Below are 16,367 nucleotides of genomic sequence, written 5' to 3'. Positions count from 1 at the left end.
CCGATTATTTGTTAGAAGTAACAGATCATATATCTTTGGCATTTGTTATAGACATCCGCTAGGGATTTTAATTTTATTGCACATGCCTTTTTTTTTTTTAATATGTCTTTAAAATGCTTTCCAGTTAGAAACTTGTCCAGAAACATGTAATCATTTCACAGCATCATATTTGATTTAAGTCTATGCTTTTTTTTTTCTACATACTGACATGTGTCAGATGGCTTTTAGAAACTGACCTTCAAACTAACTTATTTCTACCCAGGTCTTCATTTATTCTTCTTTCTCTAAAGTCAATCCTTATTACTTCTTTTCATGTTTGCCTTGATCTTCCTCTACAAACTGGACCTGCTACGTAAATTGCTCTACATCTAACTCGAGATCTCATCCACGGCTGCCAATGAGCTTTTTATTTTCATCAAAATCAAACCCTACACCATAAAAATATATATAGAAATGACATATGAAACATTTAATAAACATTATATGAAAATAAAAATGGTTAAATGTTTTGAAAGTTAGGGTCCAGTGTTCAGACTAAAAATTGATCAATGCCAAAACGAAGACAATTTAGACAAAGACAATGTTTTTCTTTTTTTCTTTTCTCTAACTTATAAAACTCACTATGTCTGCTTGTCTCCATATTTTCAAACTATCCCTTCCGAAATTAAAAGTCGCAGAGAGGCGCTAGAGGCCTCAAATGATTGGATTTTTTATGGACCGTTCTTTTATTGGTCTTTAACCAATTAAAATAGGTTTTAATGAGTCAAAAACAGGTTAAAATTGAAAAAATTGTTATACATTTTGTACATCTTAGTTTATTTTTAATCAGTTCATATGCATGTCACGTTCGTACAGTGGTAATGTCGCCATTGAGTGTGGCTAGTATCAGATGGGTGACCATTTGGGAATTCTAGGCACTGTATGTGCTTTCCGCTTATTTTGGCATTGTTTCCAGTCATCCTGAACCTCCACTTGCCATTGGTATTCAAAAATGTCGATTCAGGAGAGGTGTGGTTGGAGATTGCGCAACTCTTGCTTCACAAATTTCACATTAATATCATAGTCTGTCACGGCTGAAGGAAGCTTTTTTTTTTAATTTTTTTTTTTACATGGAGTTCACCACTTATCAAGGCCCAATGGCCACTCGGGGATAAGGGTTATTGTGTGTACAGTAATCAAAGGGATAGTGTAGCGATAGTATTGGAGAATTGGTAAGGTGTCATTACTTAGGGGGCCGGTTCATCAGGAATTTGTTTGTGTTGGACTTGAAGACATCCAGGTTGAAGTCGGAAGGGAAATAAGCAAGCGGAACAGAGTTCCACAGGCGTGCAGTTCTAAGAAAGAAGCTTTGTTCATGGAATCTACTTTTTGATTTAGGCATAGATAAGGAGTGGGGAAAATTATTGACGGTGGTTTCAGCTAGTCGGGTTTTTTTTGAAAAAGATTGGTGAGGGGGGGACCAGAGAATGGAGCTCAAACGAGCACTTGCCATGGGAATAACGATAGAACGACAGGCTCGCTACGTCTCTTCTGTGGGAAAGAGGTTGCAGGGTAGAGAAAAGGGCACCCCCACCAAGTCACAAAGTCTATTTTGTACTCTGTCAAGGCAGGATAGGCTGTTTTTAGCAGCTCCCGCCCACATGTGGCAGCAGTACTCCATCTTTGGACGTACTTGGCTCTTATATAGATAGAAAATTGCATCATTAGTGAGATATCTTCTGCAGCGGTAGAAGGACCCCACCATTTTCCCAACGACCTTGGCCACAGACTTGATGTCTGTGTTCCATTTAAGATCAGGAGTAAAGGTCAAACCCAGGAGCTTATCAAAACCTGGGGCCTCCCCTAGACGAGAGCCATCCATCCATTTGGAATGCTACAGTTTTGGTTGTAGCTGATGGCACCCAAATACTTTTTTTTTTTACTTTTGAAATCACGACTCTATAATAATATATACAAAATTTGGACAAATTAAAATATATTTAAGTGTATTTTACAACCGGGCAAAAAAAGCCCTCCTCCACCTTAAGATATGTATATGACTTTTAACATTAAATTGCCCACATACCAATATGTTGTTTTGATGATGAGGGTCGTTTCTTCTAATTTTTTCTTTAGGGAATCGGAAGCCATTCCTTTGCCAGCATCGCAAATTTCAGGGGGAAATTCTGAAATTAAATATAAAAGACATTTAACTTTGGATCATAAGCCAATTACATTAAAGAAATTCAAATCTTAAAAGCAACCATGTATACAGTGTGATGATGTACGTGAAACCTGGCCAATTAGAGTTGAGGACATGCGTTGCATGGAGAAAAATGATATATAAGAATGATGTGATAAAGACGGGTTTCGATCTGCTGATATCGAAGGAAGATTAAATTTGGATAGTATAGGGAGATGCGAGCAGGAGAGTAGACTTTATTAGTATGGTCAAATTAAAAGAATAGATGAGAATCGTAGGGTTCATACACGTAGAACAGTTGAAGTAGTAGGTTCAGTTGATAGGATAAGGCCCAGGAAAATATGGGAGAAAGTGATAAAAATGGACTTGAGAAAAAGAGGGGAAGAGGAGGAGGAGGATTGGTTGGTTGATTGTTTTTGTTTTACGGCATATCAACCCTTTTCGGGTTATTTAATGCCGAATCCAAAGATTTTGAAGAAAAAAGTTTTAATAGAATATATTTGTTGTTTTCAAGTCGTTTTCTATTTAACCCATAGTTGGAACCCTAACAGGTACTACCACTTCGGGTCAGAGTGGACCTGGGAGCAATGGTAATTAAAGGGTGGCTCCACACTCCCCAAAGCCTGCAAGCTGGGGCCTCACCACTGGATATAGTTTAAGGTCATATCCAGGACCAGGAGGAGGAGGTGGTGGTGATACCTTTACCAAATTAATGTGAGTTAATGTGATACCAAGATCAATACAACAATGTTGGAAAGTCCCCAAGAAGAGGGAAAGTTCCTCTGTTCAATTTGTGGAAAGGAAATTGGATACACCTCAATTTTTTTCGTCGTACTTGTAAGCATTGGGTACATAAGAAATGCAGTGAGGTTACAGGTAGGTTAAGAGATGATGATAACCAATTCATGCGCAAGACATGTACGGCAATGATGATGGATGAGAAATCGAATATGGAAAAGTCTATCTGGATAACGAGTCTATTTAGGTTGATCAGAAGTTTAGTTACTTTGGTGATCCCATTAGAGCGCAAGAAGGAACAAGAGTTAGTGTGATCGAAAGAATTATGAGTAAATTTAATTTAGGAAATTACTAATAAGCAGAGTGTTACCACTGTCAACCAAAAGAACTTATTAGACATGTGTATATAGTGTGATGATGTATGGAAGTGAAATCTGGTCGGTGAAGGTTGAGGATAGGCGTTGGATGGAGAGAAATGATATGAGAATGATACGATGTGAATCTTTGAAGTAGGCTTAGATCTGGTGACTTCAGAGGAAGATTAAATCTGACAGTACACAAATATGCATGCAGAACAGGAGACTTAGATGGTTTGGTCACATTGAAATAATGGATAAATACTTGTCTTAGTAGATGTAGTAGGTTCAGTTAATAGGATAAGGCCCAGGAAAATATGGAAGAAAGTGGTAAAAATGGACATGAGAAAAAGAGGGGAAGAGGAGGAGGAGGAGGAGGAGGATTGGTTGGTTGACAGGGGAAAACTAAACAAAACAGACAAGCTTAGATCTGATGACCTCAGAGAAAAGTTAAATCTAGACAGCATAAGAAGATGTGTACAAGAGAGCAGACTTTGCTGGTTTGGCCGCATTAAAAGATTGGATAAGAATGCTTGGTTTACATAAATGTAGAACAGTTGAGGTAGCAGGGTCAATTGGCAGAAGTCCAAGAAAAACATGGGAATAAGTGATAAAGATAGCCTTAAAAGAAAGAGGGATAATTAAAGACCTAGCCAGAGATAAGTTAGTCTAAGTGTCACTTTCTAAAAGCCATCATTCATCTCGGTAGTTGAAAGCAACAACTTTCAAGATAAGGGGTTGGGTGTTACACGCTGGGAATCTTATGTACAACATATAACCGTGGAAAAGATTTTTCTGGGTATATTTACCTTGTCCTGGTGGTGTAAGGAAAACTGCATTGCCAAGTGCTGCCAAGACGGACTGCTCTGCAAGACCAATGCGTAGTTTGCCTCCAAGAGACCGTATAAGATACCGAGCTTCGCATGAACGACAAGCCACAAACATTCCCTTGATCCGATCAATTTTCTTAGACATGACCTAGAAAACAAATTTTTAAAATTAAAAATTAAAACTGGTGACAATGTAAAGAAAAAGGTTTGTACTTAACAGTGAACAACTGAAAATGAATCTATATTTTATGTTTATGTATGCAGAACAGCCTCTACTAAACTACTCTGTCAATTTTTGGTCAACAGACTTAAAACTTGATATAGCAGGGATTCATACTTGTAAAATCAATTCGGTTAGGTTTTCAGCCAATCAATATAGCTGCTGAAGGGTCCCAGTTAAAAAATTGAAACTTGGCAGGCTAAGTCGATTTAAAGTATCTACACATGCACAAATATACATTTATGCATTTAACTTGATCTATATTTTCTTTAATCTTGTTTTTTTAAATAAATGTAATCTATAATATATAAATCTCACTTGTCTTGTATGTATGTATGTATGCCTAAAACTTTCGACAGAGGTGACTGATTTTCATGAGATCAGTATCATTTTGAAGCTTGACCCTTTGGATGACAAATATCGAAAACTTGGCTAAAAACATTAATTCCTTCACCCTCACCTGGGCACTTTTCAACAGGAGAGGGGGTCACTTGTTTCACTAATATTTTCGAAAGTCATCCCTTCTTTTAGATTGACTAGCCTTAATTCAGACCTTTGTCACTTCCGGTTTGGCGATGGACGCAACAGCAAAGACGTCACATTTTTTTTTCACATTCTTTTCCTCCTTCACAATACAGGTTCAAGCCTGCCTGCCTACTACCACTTTTTTTATGCTCAACACACACCTCTAAACACCTGGGTAATGCCAGACACCCAGGCTAGTTTTAAATAAGACCAAAAATAATTATAGCGAAGAATTCTCAAAGAAAATGGTGACTTACAGAATTCCCAGACATCATCGCAATTTCTTTCAGTTTAACAAAAACACCATTCATCGTTAGCTTGGCAGGGGTAAACATTGTACGTTGGTTACTTCGACTCGACTACAAGAGAGAAAAAAGAAAACATTAAGAAACAGGTTTTTAAATTATTCAAAATTTCATATTAATTTACAATCTGAATTCCACGCATGAAAATTAAAAAAATAAATAAAATAGGACTTGCACATATGACGAAAGAATTAAGATTTGTTTTTTAAGTGTCACATATTTCTGAAAGAAATTATCTCATTCTATAACTAATCAAGAAGCTGGTCAGATTAAACTAGATTGATTTAAAAATAATTAGACAGAATTAACAAGGATATTTTTAGCGTCTATCTGATGAAATATCTAAAAGAATTTCATTTGTACACTCATGAGCAACAAAAAAAAAAAAAAAATGGGCCAAGAGTGAAAGAAGGAAGAAATTGATTTTTCAATATTTTTCCATGAATTTTTATTAATTTTCACTAAAAATTTCTAATTTGCAGATCATTATTATTATAGCATATAGCATAAGTGGAAAAATTAATCCTAAAAATGGTAAGACCGCATCTTGGCGAGAATATAAAAAACATATAACAGGTCTACGATTGGAGGCAAACATGTAAAGACCCAAAATTTACCAATTACTAAATTATTATTTATAGTAATTACCAAGAAAAGTTTTAGTAAGGAATTTCATAATAATGTCCAGTATTTAGTTAATTAGAAATCATGAATATTATTAGGATGCAGTTTACAATAATTCATTTTTTCCCCCATCAAATAGAACGTAAAAAGTAGAAAAATATGAAAGAACTAAATTCACAAAAACCACTTTATTTAACAGGCGTTTGGCACATATTTGATATTTAAAAAAATAATAAATCAATTCGTTTATATTGACTAATTGATTACAGAAAATATGGCATGATACAATCAAAAACAAAACTGAGCATTTCACAAAATAAAATACTTTATGATTTAAAAACAATTTTGATCATTTTCTACAAAATTTTTAACACTTGTTATACATTACATACAACATCCTGAAAAGCTTAGCAGAGAGAAAAAAACAAAAAAAACAATTGTACTAGATTAATCTATATATCTATAAAAGTGAACGTGTCTGTGTGTGCATTTTCTTATGCAATAACTTTGTCAATTTTTAGTCTACAGACTTTGACCTTTGAGAACTCTACCAAACTCCTCCAACAATTTTGGGTCTAAACACTTGAAATTTTAGATAGAGGTTCCTTGAACATGGATCTAACTTAATAACTTGATTTGAGCCCAAAACAATAATTGTTAAGGGGTCATAATAGGGGTCAAAGTTAACAAAATAGACCTTTTTTTTTTTTTTTTTTTGTTCAGCATACACCTCCAAACACCTGGGCAACGCCGGGCACCCATGCTAGTTTTAACATAAAATTATCCATATCTGAACTATTCTGGTGTTTTAAGGAAGCCATTTGTTTATATATATTTTTTGCTACAAGCAATAAATCTTGTGTCATTTTTTGAGGGGGTGGAGAGCAAGTATTTTAGGTGATTATGTGTGGTTTTACAATCTTGCCATTAAAACGTAGGGGTTATTGATGAAAATATTTTAGTTGACTCTTGGGCCAGGATATAAATACCCTAACTCGCTACAAAAGAAAATAATGAAACAAATGGAATGAAGGAAACAAAAACTCAATTGCTGAATAAAATAAACGTGTCGTTTATTTTCTGTTGAAAGATGAATGTTTTAGGTATAACACATGTTCATGTCCGCGTTCGGGTGTCACCATCGTTTGTTGTGGGACTAGTGGTATAGAAAGAAAAGGAAATGAGTGTTCATCTCACGTTTGGGTCACCAACATTTGTTCGCGCGTGGCAAGAAAAGGAAATGGAGTAGAGAAACGAGAAATGGCAGTCCAGCATGTAGAAAGAGAAAGAGAGTTGACATCAGTTAAGCTGCGCGCGATGTTAGCAATCAGCTACATGGAGGTGTTCTCAGGCACGAGATGTAGACGCCAGTTGTCTGGTTGATTGACCAAAGCAAAAGGGGAAAAAAAGAGTGAGGAAGTTAATCCAGTTCATGGAGAGAGAAAGCGTATAAAGTGTACATACTGTCTGTTAGCTTTTGCCCCAGATAGTAGCAGGTGGTGTTAGGCGCGCGCGTGCCGAAACGGAGGCGGATGGTCCAGCGACCGTTCAGGTCGGAAGCTGGTCCAAAAAGAAAGAAGCTGCTTATTGCTCTTGCTTTTATAGTTGTTTCCGGTGGTCTTTTGCGCATGTGTTTTACGCGAACATGAATATATCTACGTATGTGTACGTTTGTATGTGCATATGTTTATGACAAGAAAAGTGGCTTGAGATGTGAACGCATGTTTTTGTGTGAGACTAGAAAAGGCTTGCGCACTCCTCTATAAAAAAAAAAAAAAAAAATAGAATAGCCAGGAAATATTTTACATTAATTATACACATAACGCTGATCCCCACTCTAAATTCATAAATTATTGTTTTTCTACTTTCCAACAGATTTTTCAGGTTGTTTCCATGTAATTGCCTAAACAAAGTAGAATTTTTTTTTTTTACATTCCAGTAACAAAACACCTATCTCCCATTATTGAATAGTCAAGCAAGTTATTATTACTAGAATTTATTTAAAGTAATTTTTAATGATAATTATATATATATATATATATATATATATATATATATATATATATATATATGTGTGTATGTGTATATATATATATGTATACATATATATTTTATATATATATATATATTCTAAATATGTAAATCAACATATTCACTAATTGATATAATAATTAAGTGATTGATTTTGTGCTACAAAACAGATTCTGTCAAGAATTATAAATGTCAACTGAATTAAAGGAATAAATTATAAGATGGTCAACATTATTAACTTTGGAATATAGTCTTTTGTCATTTATTCACTATATTGCTCTGTAATTACATTGAGCTTCTTAAATAAGAATTAGTATATATTATAAGTAAATAAAATATATTTCCACAGAAATATATATATATATATAATTCAAAAATTTAACAATTTAAATCCAAACAAGTCCAGAATCTCTTTCAATAAATAAACATGTTTATTTATTAAAATTAAATACAATATTTCGATTCATAATAGAATCTTCATCAGAAAAATAATATCTTTTTGTTTGTTTTTCATGCGATAGCAGTGGTAATGCTTGGCATGTCTTTCTTCAGATGTTGGTGGAAGTATAATGCTTAAATATCCAATGCAGCAGAGGGCGCGATTGAGCACATATATGTTAAAAAAAGTCCACCATTTGATATAGAATAAAAAATTCAAAAACTTAACGGTTTAAAGCCAAGTGCAAAATCTCTGCCAAGAAATAAACATATTTATTCATTAAAATTAAATACAATATTTCGATTCCTAACAAAATATTAATCAGGAATGCAGGTTTTTTTGTTTTTTTTTTGTTTTTTTATGTGTCATGGCAATAATAATGCTTGGCACGTCTGCCTTCAGATGTTGGTGAAGTATAATGTTTAAATGTTTGCGACAGCAGAGGATGCAAATATGCGTTAAATAGAATTATCACCGCCATGGCACTTAAAAATAAATAAAATACATTAATTTATTGAATGAGCTTGTTTAGCTTTAAACCATTAAAACTTTGATTTTTGAATTCCATATCAACAGTGCTTATAAACAGTGGACTTTCTATTATTTAAAAATGACTCGTGTGAGCACTGCAGAAACCACCCCTCTTCAATCCGAATTTTGTAAAAAAAAAAAAAAAAAAAAAAAAAAAATACTTATTCCAGTAAAAGTCAAATGAATTCTGTAAACAAAATTTTTATGTTCACCAACATATGATACTGAATCTTATATCTAGAATCCTTATTCTAATATTAATTAAAATCCATTACACTATTTTCTTCTGGAAAATGTTGAAAATTTAAGGCTTGATCATTTGTGGATACGGGTTAATGGCTTACTATTCACCTATTTATTGCTATTAGATTTGACATTCCTATTTACTTGCCTCCCCATGAGGGCAGAGTTAGACACAAGGTCAGTTTTTAATATGGGGAAAATCCAGCTGCCAAAAAGGGGCACCTCGGAAAGGAAGAAAAATAAAAATTGCCCAAATCATGAAGGATTTCTCCTCCACTGACCGAGAACAGAAATGGTGAAGCGTAGCATCAGAACAGATACAACATTGTGATCTTGGCCCTCGGGCCAAGAGGCACATGGAAGAAAGAAAAAAAAGTTCTTTGAACAATTTATTTTTGTAAACGTTTTATGAAGAAGAAGTTCAAGTTAGTCATATCTTTTGAGCTTATTATTTCGTAAAGTTAAATTTGAAAATTTTAAAAAACCAAGTAATGCTAAGGTTTTATTAAACGAAAAAAAAAATTGGGGGGGGGGGTATTTTTAACAAGATCGAATGTACAATCTTTCTCTTTTAGAGGCTTCCAATAAAATAAGAAAAAATAGAAGATAAAAACAGGAAAAACAAAATTACAAATCTTTTCCTATGATCATGTTGGATGCCGCCTAAAGTTTCAGAAAATAAATAGAACAGAAACGATACCCCCCTTCCCCAAATGGTTGGCAAAGTTCATTTTGTAATCTGTCAAGGCAGGAAAGATTGCTTGGAATGGCACCTCCCATATGTGGCAGCCGGACTCCATCTTAGAACAAATCGGCTTTGAAACCTAATAAGTGATGCCCTTATTTCTTCCCTGCAACCTCTTTCCTACAGAAGAGATGTTGCAAGTCTGGCTCTGCTTTATTATTGTTATTTCATAGCAAGTGCTCGTCTGAGCTTCAATATATGGTCCTCCTCTTGCCAAACTTTTGCAAATAACACTTGTCTAGCTAAAACAACCATCGTCTCCCCCATTCTCTGTCTGTACTTAAATCTTAACAGATTCCATGAACTAAGCTTCTTTCCTAGAACTGCCCACCTGTGGAACTCTGTTCCGCTGGCCTGCTTTCCAGCAGACTTCAATATAGTCATCTTCAAGTTCAATTTAAACAAGTTCTTGTTAAGCCCCCACCCCCAATAATCCATTTCCATCACATTAATATGCTGCTGTCTCAATGACTACTGTACACTCATTAACTCTTATCCTCGAGTGGCATTTCGACCTTGATAAGTGACAGTGACTCTCACATAAAAGATAAATGCATCTGATTCTTATGTTGGTCATATCTTCAAGTACATCTTTTTCAATTTGAAATTGTCAATATTTAAAGATTCCATGATGACAAAAGTAGTCCAAATAATTGAAATAATTCAAAATATCAATCCTCGTTCTCCTAGTATTTATTTTAGTTTGGTGAAGTGTTGAATACAATTGATAATTCTCAAAATTCATGTTAAAAATTCCTCAGGAGAATATTAAAAACAAATTTAACAGTTAATATGTTCAACCTCTTGCTAAAAGAAAAGGAAAACGAGGAAATCCATTTGTTGATTTTTATTTATTTTTTTTTAATCCATTTTTTTTTTCCTTTCCATCCACCAAGAATATGTGCTGCATTCCCAAACACGCAATGTCTTTTATTTTGTTTCAGGAATTTTAATCAAATCTGAATTCTTAGTAGCTTTGAAATGGACCAGAAATATCCAACAGATCCAAACATTTTTAGCGGCATAACCGCCAAGTATAGAATGTGATTAAAATCAAATACCAAGTAAATGTTGCTTTCTCAATTCTATACAAGAAAAGTGAAAAATAGTTTTTTTTTTACACGTTTTCATATTGCAAATGAGATTTTGATTAATTAAAAAAAATATGAAAATTAAAAATCTTCATGTGCGGGCGACACTCAAACTACAAACGATGCTTATGCACTTATGTTACTGTGCTATATTTTTTCTAATAGTATTTTCAAGTTGAATTCAAGTTTTACAATGTCTTTTTTATTATTAAAATGTTAAGTGAAAGTACAGAATAATTACAAAACACCCTCCCCCTCCTCATGTTAAGAATGACTTTCTAAATAATAGCATTATTATTTCAGCATGGTAATATAAATGCATAAATACCTTGCAAATTACTTAAGACAGTCATGGATTACGAAAGCATGTTACCCCCATGGATTAAATAAAGGGTTTGGTTTGAAATTTTGCACAGATTCCAGACTTCAACAGAAAGATTTACGACTTTAACAAGATACACCTGAAGAAGGTCAGAGGTTACACCAGCCAAAACGTTGTGAAAATAGCGTTCAAAGATAAGAACAATAGTCAGAATAATTCAAATAATACGAAAAACCTTTATTTTAATTTAAATTCTTAAATGGTTACCCATTTAGTACTTGCTAGGCTCAATGTTGCTTAACTTTGATAATAAAATGGAAACTCGTGTGGCAATGTGACTGGACTTAATGGCATTCACCTGGAGTGGGTTGAGTCAGTTCCAAACGAGTTCATCACATCCTACGTCAAAGTGGTTCAACTGCATTGATTAGTAGCCAAGTCTTAATCTTCACAGGGAACATGAGTTGGACAGATACATCAAGAGCACTGCCACGGCTGCTGCGAAGAAGGTGGGCTCTCTCTTCTGTGCTAGAAAGTTACTTACGTCTAAAAGTATACTGTACCTCTACAAGGCCACCATTCACCCTTGTATGGAATATTGTTGTTACATTTGGGCTGGTGCATCTGCTACTAGTGTCTCACTCCTGGACAGGGTTCAGAAGAGAGTCACCAACCTAATAGGTCCCGAACTGTCAGCTAGGCTTCAACCTCTCTCCCACCGATGAAATATTGCATCCCTCTATCTGTTTTACAAACACGTTAATGATATATGCTCAGACAAACTACAAGCCCTTGTACCCCCTCGATGTAAATACCAACTCCTACACAGAGGAGATGCCAAAAAGCCTTCTACTCTAACAATTTCTTCCCTAGAACTGCTGGACTTTGGAATTCCTTACCAGGTTCCAGCTTCCCCAACTGTACTGACATGCAGAAGTTCAAGTGTAATGTAAACAGACATTTTGCTGCTCAACTCCCGTCATAGTATTCTTACAATTATGTCCTAGATAGTAGTCCCTACATCAAAGTGACACCATACCTCATTTCGGGTGAAAATGCAATAAAAAAAGAAAAAAAAAAAAAAAAAAAGAAAATCAAATTTTTTGAGTATCAAAGAAATGATGGTCTCGTCCATCATTTTGAAAAGAAATAAAAAAAACAAGGGAGGTAACTTAATAATTCAAAATTTGTAGGATTATATTGTAATTCATATAAATTATTATTCATTGCTTAAAAATGAGTTTCTTTATAAAAATAAAACTACTTGATCAATATATATGATTTTTGGAATATGATATTTTTTTTTTTGTTGCAGGTACGTATACAGATTTTTATTTCATTTTACGTTTTTTTAATATAGGGGAATAAGAACCTAACATACTTTTCAAAATTTTTGTAGACGATATTTAGATTGGCTTTTTTTTTTTTTTTTTACTCACCCCCCCCCCCCCAACACATATCGCCCCTTGGACGTAAGGGCTACTATTTGGAATCATACCTAAGAAAGATTAACAAGATGCTGATTTACATTACATTTAAACTTCTGCATATTAGTACAGTTAGGGAAGCAGGAAGGGAATTCCAAAGTCTAGCTGTTCGAGGGAAGAAATTATTAGAGTAGAAAGCTTTCTGCCATTTAGGGACCTCAACAGTGAAGGGGTGAGATTTTGTTGCTAAGCGGGTCTGTCAGGGATATGTACGTCAAGGGGGCACAAGTGCAACGAGTTTATCAAAGCACATTTCATTAAAATACTTGTTAAAAAAGCACAAGGATGCAACATTGCGGTGACGGGACAGGGGCTGGAGCCTAGTTTATAAATCAGGACCTATGAGATTGGAGGCCCGTTTTTGAACTCTATCCAAGAGGGAGACTAGTGGTAGATGCACCAGCCCAGATGTGGAAACGATACTCCATGCATAAGTGAATGGTGGCCTTGTAGAGGTATAGGATACTCAGGTGTGAATAGTTTTCTAGTATGATAGAGGGAGCTCACTTTCCATTGCAGCAGCCCTCGCAATGTCCTCAATGTATTTGTTCCAATTCATATTTCCTGTGAATGTTAAAGTCGAGGAGTTTGAAGGAAGAATTCTCACGCATAACAAAAAACTTATTTTGTACTTCGTTTATTCTTCAATTCCGTTTCCTTTTTTTTCTCTTCCCTCTATTTATCACCCATCATTTTTCTTTCCTTTCCCCCACTTTTCACATGTCATTAGCCTTTCTATTAATTTCTATTTATTTCTACTAATTCATCCATCCATTCCATTACCAACCCAGTCTTTCATCATCTTATTCCTGCTCCTCGTCATCACAAATCCTTTCTTCCATTTTTCCCAGCCTTCCACTCCTTTTCTCTCCTTTCATTTCTGTCTTTCATTCTCATATATTGCCTTATCCTTTATAATCTCCATTGTCAATTCCTATTTTACTTCTATTTATCTCCTACTACTCCTCAACTTTCCTGCCCATTCCTCCTTCTACCTCCCCATCTTTCATTCCATTCCTCCAATTTTCTGCTTGTTTTCCATCCTCCTAGACCTTCCTGTCTATGCCTCCTTTAATTTACTTCCCCCTCCATAATCCAACTCTTCCCATAATCAGCACGCCCCTTCCTCCCCAACCTCATCTTTTTCCTTCTCCTCCTCCTAAATGCTGCTTTCCTTGATTCAACACCCAACTATTGATTTTTGCCATCATGGACTGAAGAGAGATGTGTTTATAAATTATGAGTAAGGGTTCCTTCCCCATCTCTCACGTCCGTCACAAACTGACAATGAGGATAGGACAATCTTTTTACCTTTTCGCCTGAAGACGAAGCAAAAATCAAAAAGAATATTTTGCTTCAGACATGTTAAAGAATTTCAACCATATTCAGATTCACAAATCATCACTGACTCTTGTTTCGTCTGTATTCTCTCTCTTTACAGTCTCTCATCTCTCTCCCTCTCTCTTTACAGTCTCCCATCTCTCTCCCTCTCTCTTTACAGTCTCCCATCTCGCTCCCTCTCTCTTTACAGTCTCCCATCTCGCTCCCTCTCTCTTTACAGTCTCCCATCTCGCTCCCTCTCTCTTTACAGTCTCTCATCTCTCTCCCTCTCTCTTTACAGTCTCTCATCTCTCTCCCTCTCTCTTTACAGTCTCTCATCTCTCTCCCTCTCTCTTTACAGTCTCCCATCTCGCTCCCTCTCTCTTTACAGTCTCCCATCTCGCTCCCTCTCTCTTTACAGTCTCCCATCTCGCTCCCTCTCTCTTTACAGTCTCCCATCTCGCTCCCTCTCTCTTTACAGTCCCATCTCTTTCCCTCTATCTTTACAGTCCTCCCTCTCTCTTTACAGTCCTGTCTTTCTCCACCTCTCTTTACAGTCCCTCTCTATCTTTACAGTCCCATCTCTACTCCCTCTCTCTTTACAGTTCCATCTGTCTCCCTCTCTTTACAGTCCCATCTCTACCCCGTCTCTCTTTAAAGTTCCATCTCTCTCTCTCTCTCTCTCTCTTTACAGTCCCATTTCTACCCCCTCTCTATTTACAGTCCCATCTCTACCCCTCTCTCTTTACAGTTCCATCTCTCTCCCTCTCTCTCTTTACAGTCTCCCATCTCGCTCCCTCTCTCTTTACAGTCCCATCTCTCTCTTCAGTCGTATCTCTGTCCCTCTCTCTCTCTACAGCGCTATATCTTTCTCTCTTTAAAATTCCATCTCTCCCTCTCTCTCTCTACAGTCCTATCTTACTCTCTCTTTAAAATTCCATCTCTCTTTTTCTCTCTCTCTCCATCTTTCTTCTTAATCTCTTCTCCATCTCCACTATAGCATCCACTCTCCCTCTGGTTTTCTCACTTGATAATGTCTTTACTATCAACTTTCCCCACTTATTAGCAGTTACAAATAAAGACTTATTTTCTCTTTTGGAGAAATGTCCCTGCTAGACAATTTGGTCACCCACTGATCAATCAGCTTAAAAGACAAATTAATACTACTTTTACTCCATTGGGAATCACGAGAGATACCTAATTTCTCTTTTGGAGAAATGTCTCTGCTAGACAATTTGGTTGCCCACTGATCAATCAGCTTAAAAGACACATTAATACTACTTTCACTTCATTGGGAATCATGAGAGATACCTAAAAGCAACAGGGAAAGGCACCCACTTTCTCTTTCCTGTCCCTGTCCACTGGATGCCCAAGCACCAACTATTTTTGCCTGAAGAGGATAACCCAGTGAACTTTCTATTTTTTCCTTTCCTCACTTTGACATGTTTTTCCCCACACATACCAGGTGGTATAAACCCTTTCATTATTGTTATAAAAAAATATATGATAGGAGTTTGTCATAACATACAGCTAAGACTAGTCCTTATAAATAGTGACCGTGACATCTATAAGTAATGAAAACTTTCCTTTTTCAACATCTATATATTCCCTCTTTATGTATTCCTCTTCGTAACTATAGTACTGGTCTTTACCGAACATTTTTCTATTCATAGTTACTAGCGTTTGGACGCTTAATTGTAATTGGGAATCAGGAAAAATCGGAACTTTTAGAGTTTAGGAATTAGAAAAAAATTTGTGTCAAATTTCAGATTCTGAAAACGATTTTTTTTTTTTAACCTTTTTTTTTTTTCCATTACTAATATAAACAGCACATATACAGGGTCTACCATTAGGCTTGAATAGAGGTTTCTTTTTTTTTTCTGTGACTATGAGATTGATACACTATTTTATTACACTTCGGCCTATTATATCTGTTGCCTTGACCTCTTCTGCTCTTTCTATAGTAATGATTTCTATGAATTTCCCTCCCCCATTAAATTTGGCTCCTATCACAGTAGCCCCTTATTTTTCAGTAGCACTATGCACTATTTGGAAAGAATAGAAGTAATAAAACATGTTTGTTTTTTTAATCGTATATGTGTACAAGAAAATGATAATTCGAAATTTAATTTCAAATTAAAACAAGAAAATAATTTTTTTCTATTTCGTTAACTTTCCACTTGGTGCCCCCCCCCCTTCGCAAACAAGCACTCACACCTGCTCAGTTTTCAAGAGGGACATTAAAAGAAGAAGAGCCATTTTATATTGGTTCAAAAGTTATCAGCAGACGAATGCCAACAACAGGGCAGAACCAACTAAGATCGCCCCCCCCCCCCAACACTAACACCCCTCGTGTCTTCTATCATCTCGAGAAATTA

General features: G+C 35.5%; 1 protein-coding gene across 1 annotated transcript in view; it reads right to left on the bottom strand.

Moving 5' to 3' along the window:
* The window catches only part of LOC145254777 (DNA ligase 1-like), a 288,066-nt gene that overhangs the window by 49,792 nt on the left and 221,907 nt on the right, over window positions 1-16,367 (bottom strand). Inside the window, exons 13-15 of the mRNA XM_080113551.1 lie at window positions 5,109-5,210; window positions 4,086-4,254; window positions 2,066-2,165 (exon numbers count right to left, since the gene is read on the bottom strand). Of these exons, the coding sequence (XP_079969677.1) occupies window positions 2,066-2,165; window positions 4,086-4,254; window positions 5,109-5,210 (371 nt within the window). The remainder of the gene's footprint in view (window positions 1-2,065; window positions 2,166-4,085; window positions 4,255-5,108; window positions 5,211-16,367) is intronic.

This window comes from Euprymna scolopes, chromosome 30 (assembly GCF_053919585.1).
Source record: "Euprymna scolopes isolate OS-2025 chromosome 30, ASM5391958v1, whole genome shotgun sequence".
NCBI classification, from domain to species: Eukaryota; Metazoa; Mollusca; class Cephalopoda; order Sepiida; family Sepiolidae; genus Euprymna; species Euprymna scolopes.
This window is presented reverse-complemented; position numbering and strand designations above follow the sequence as displayed.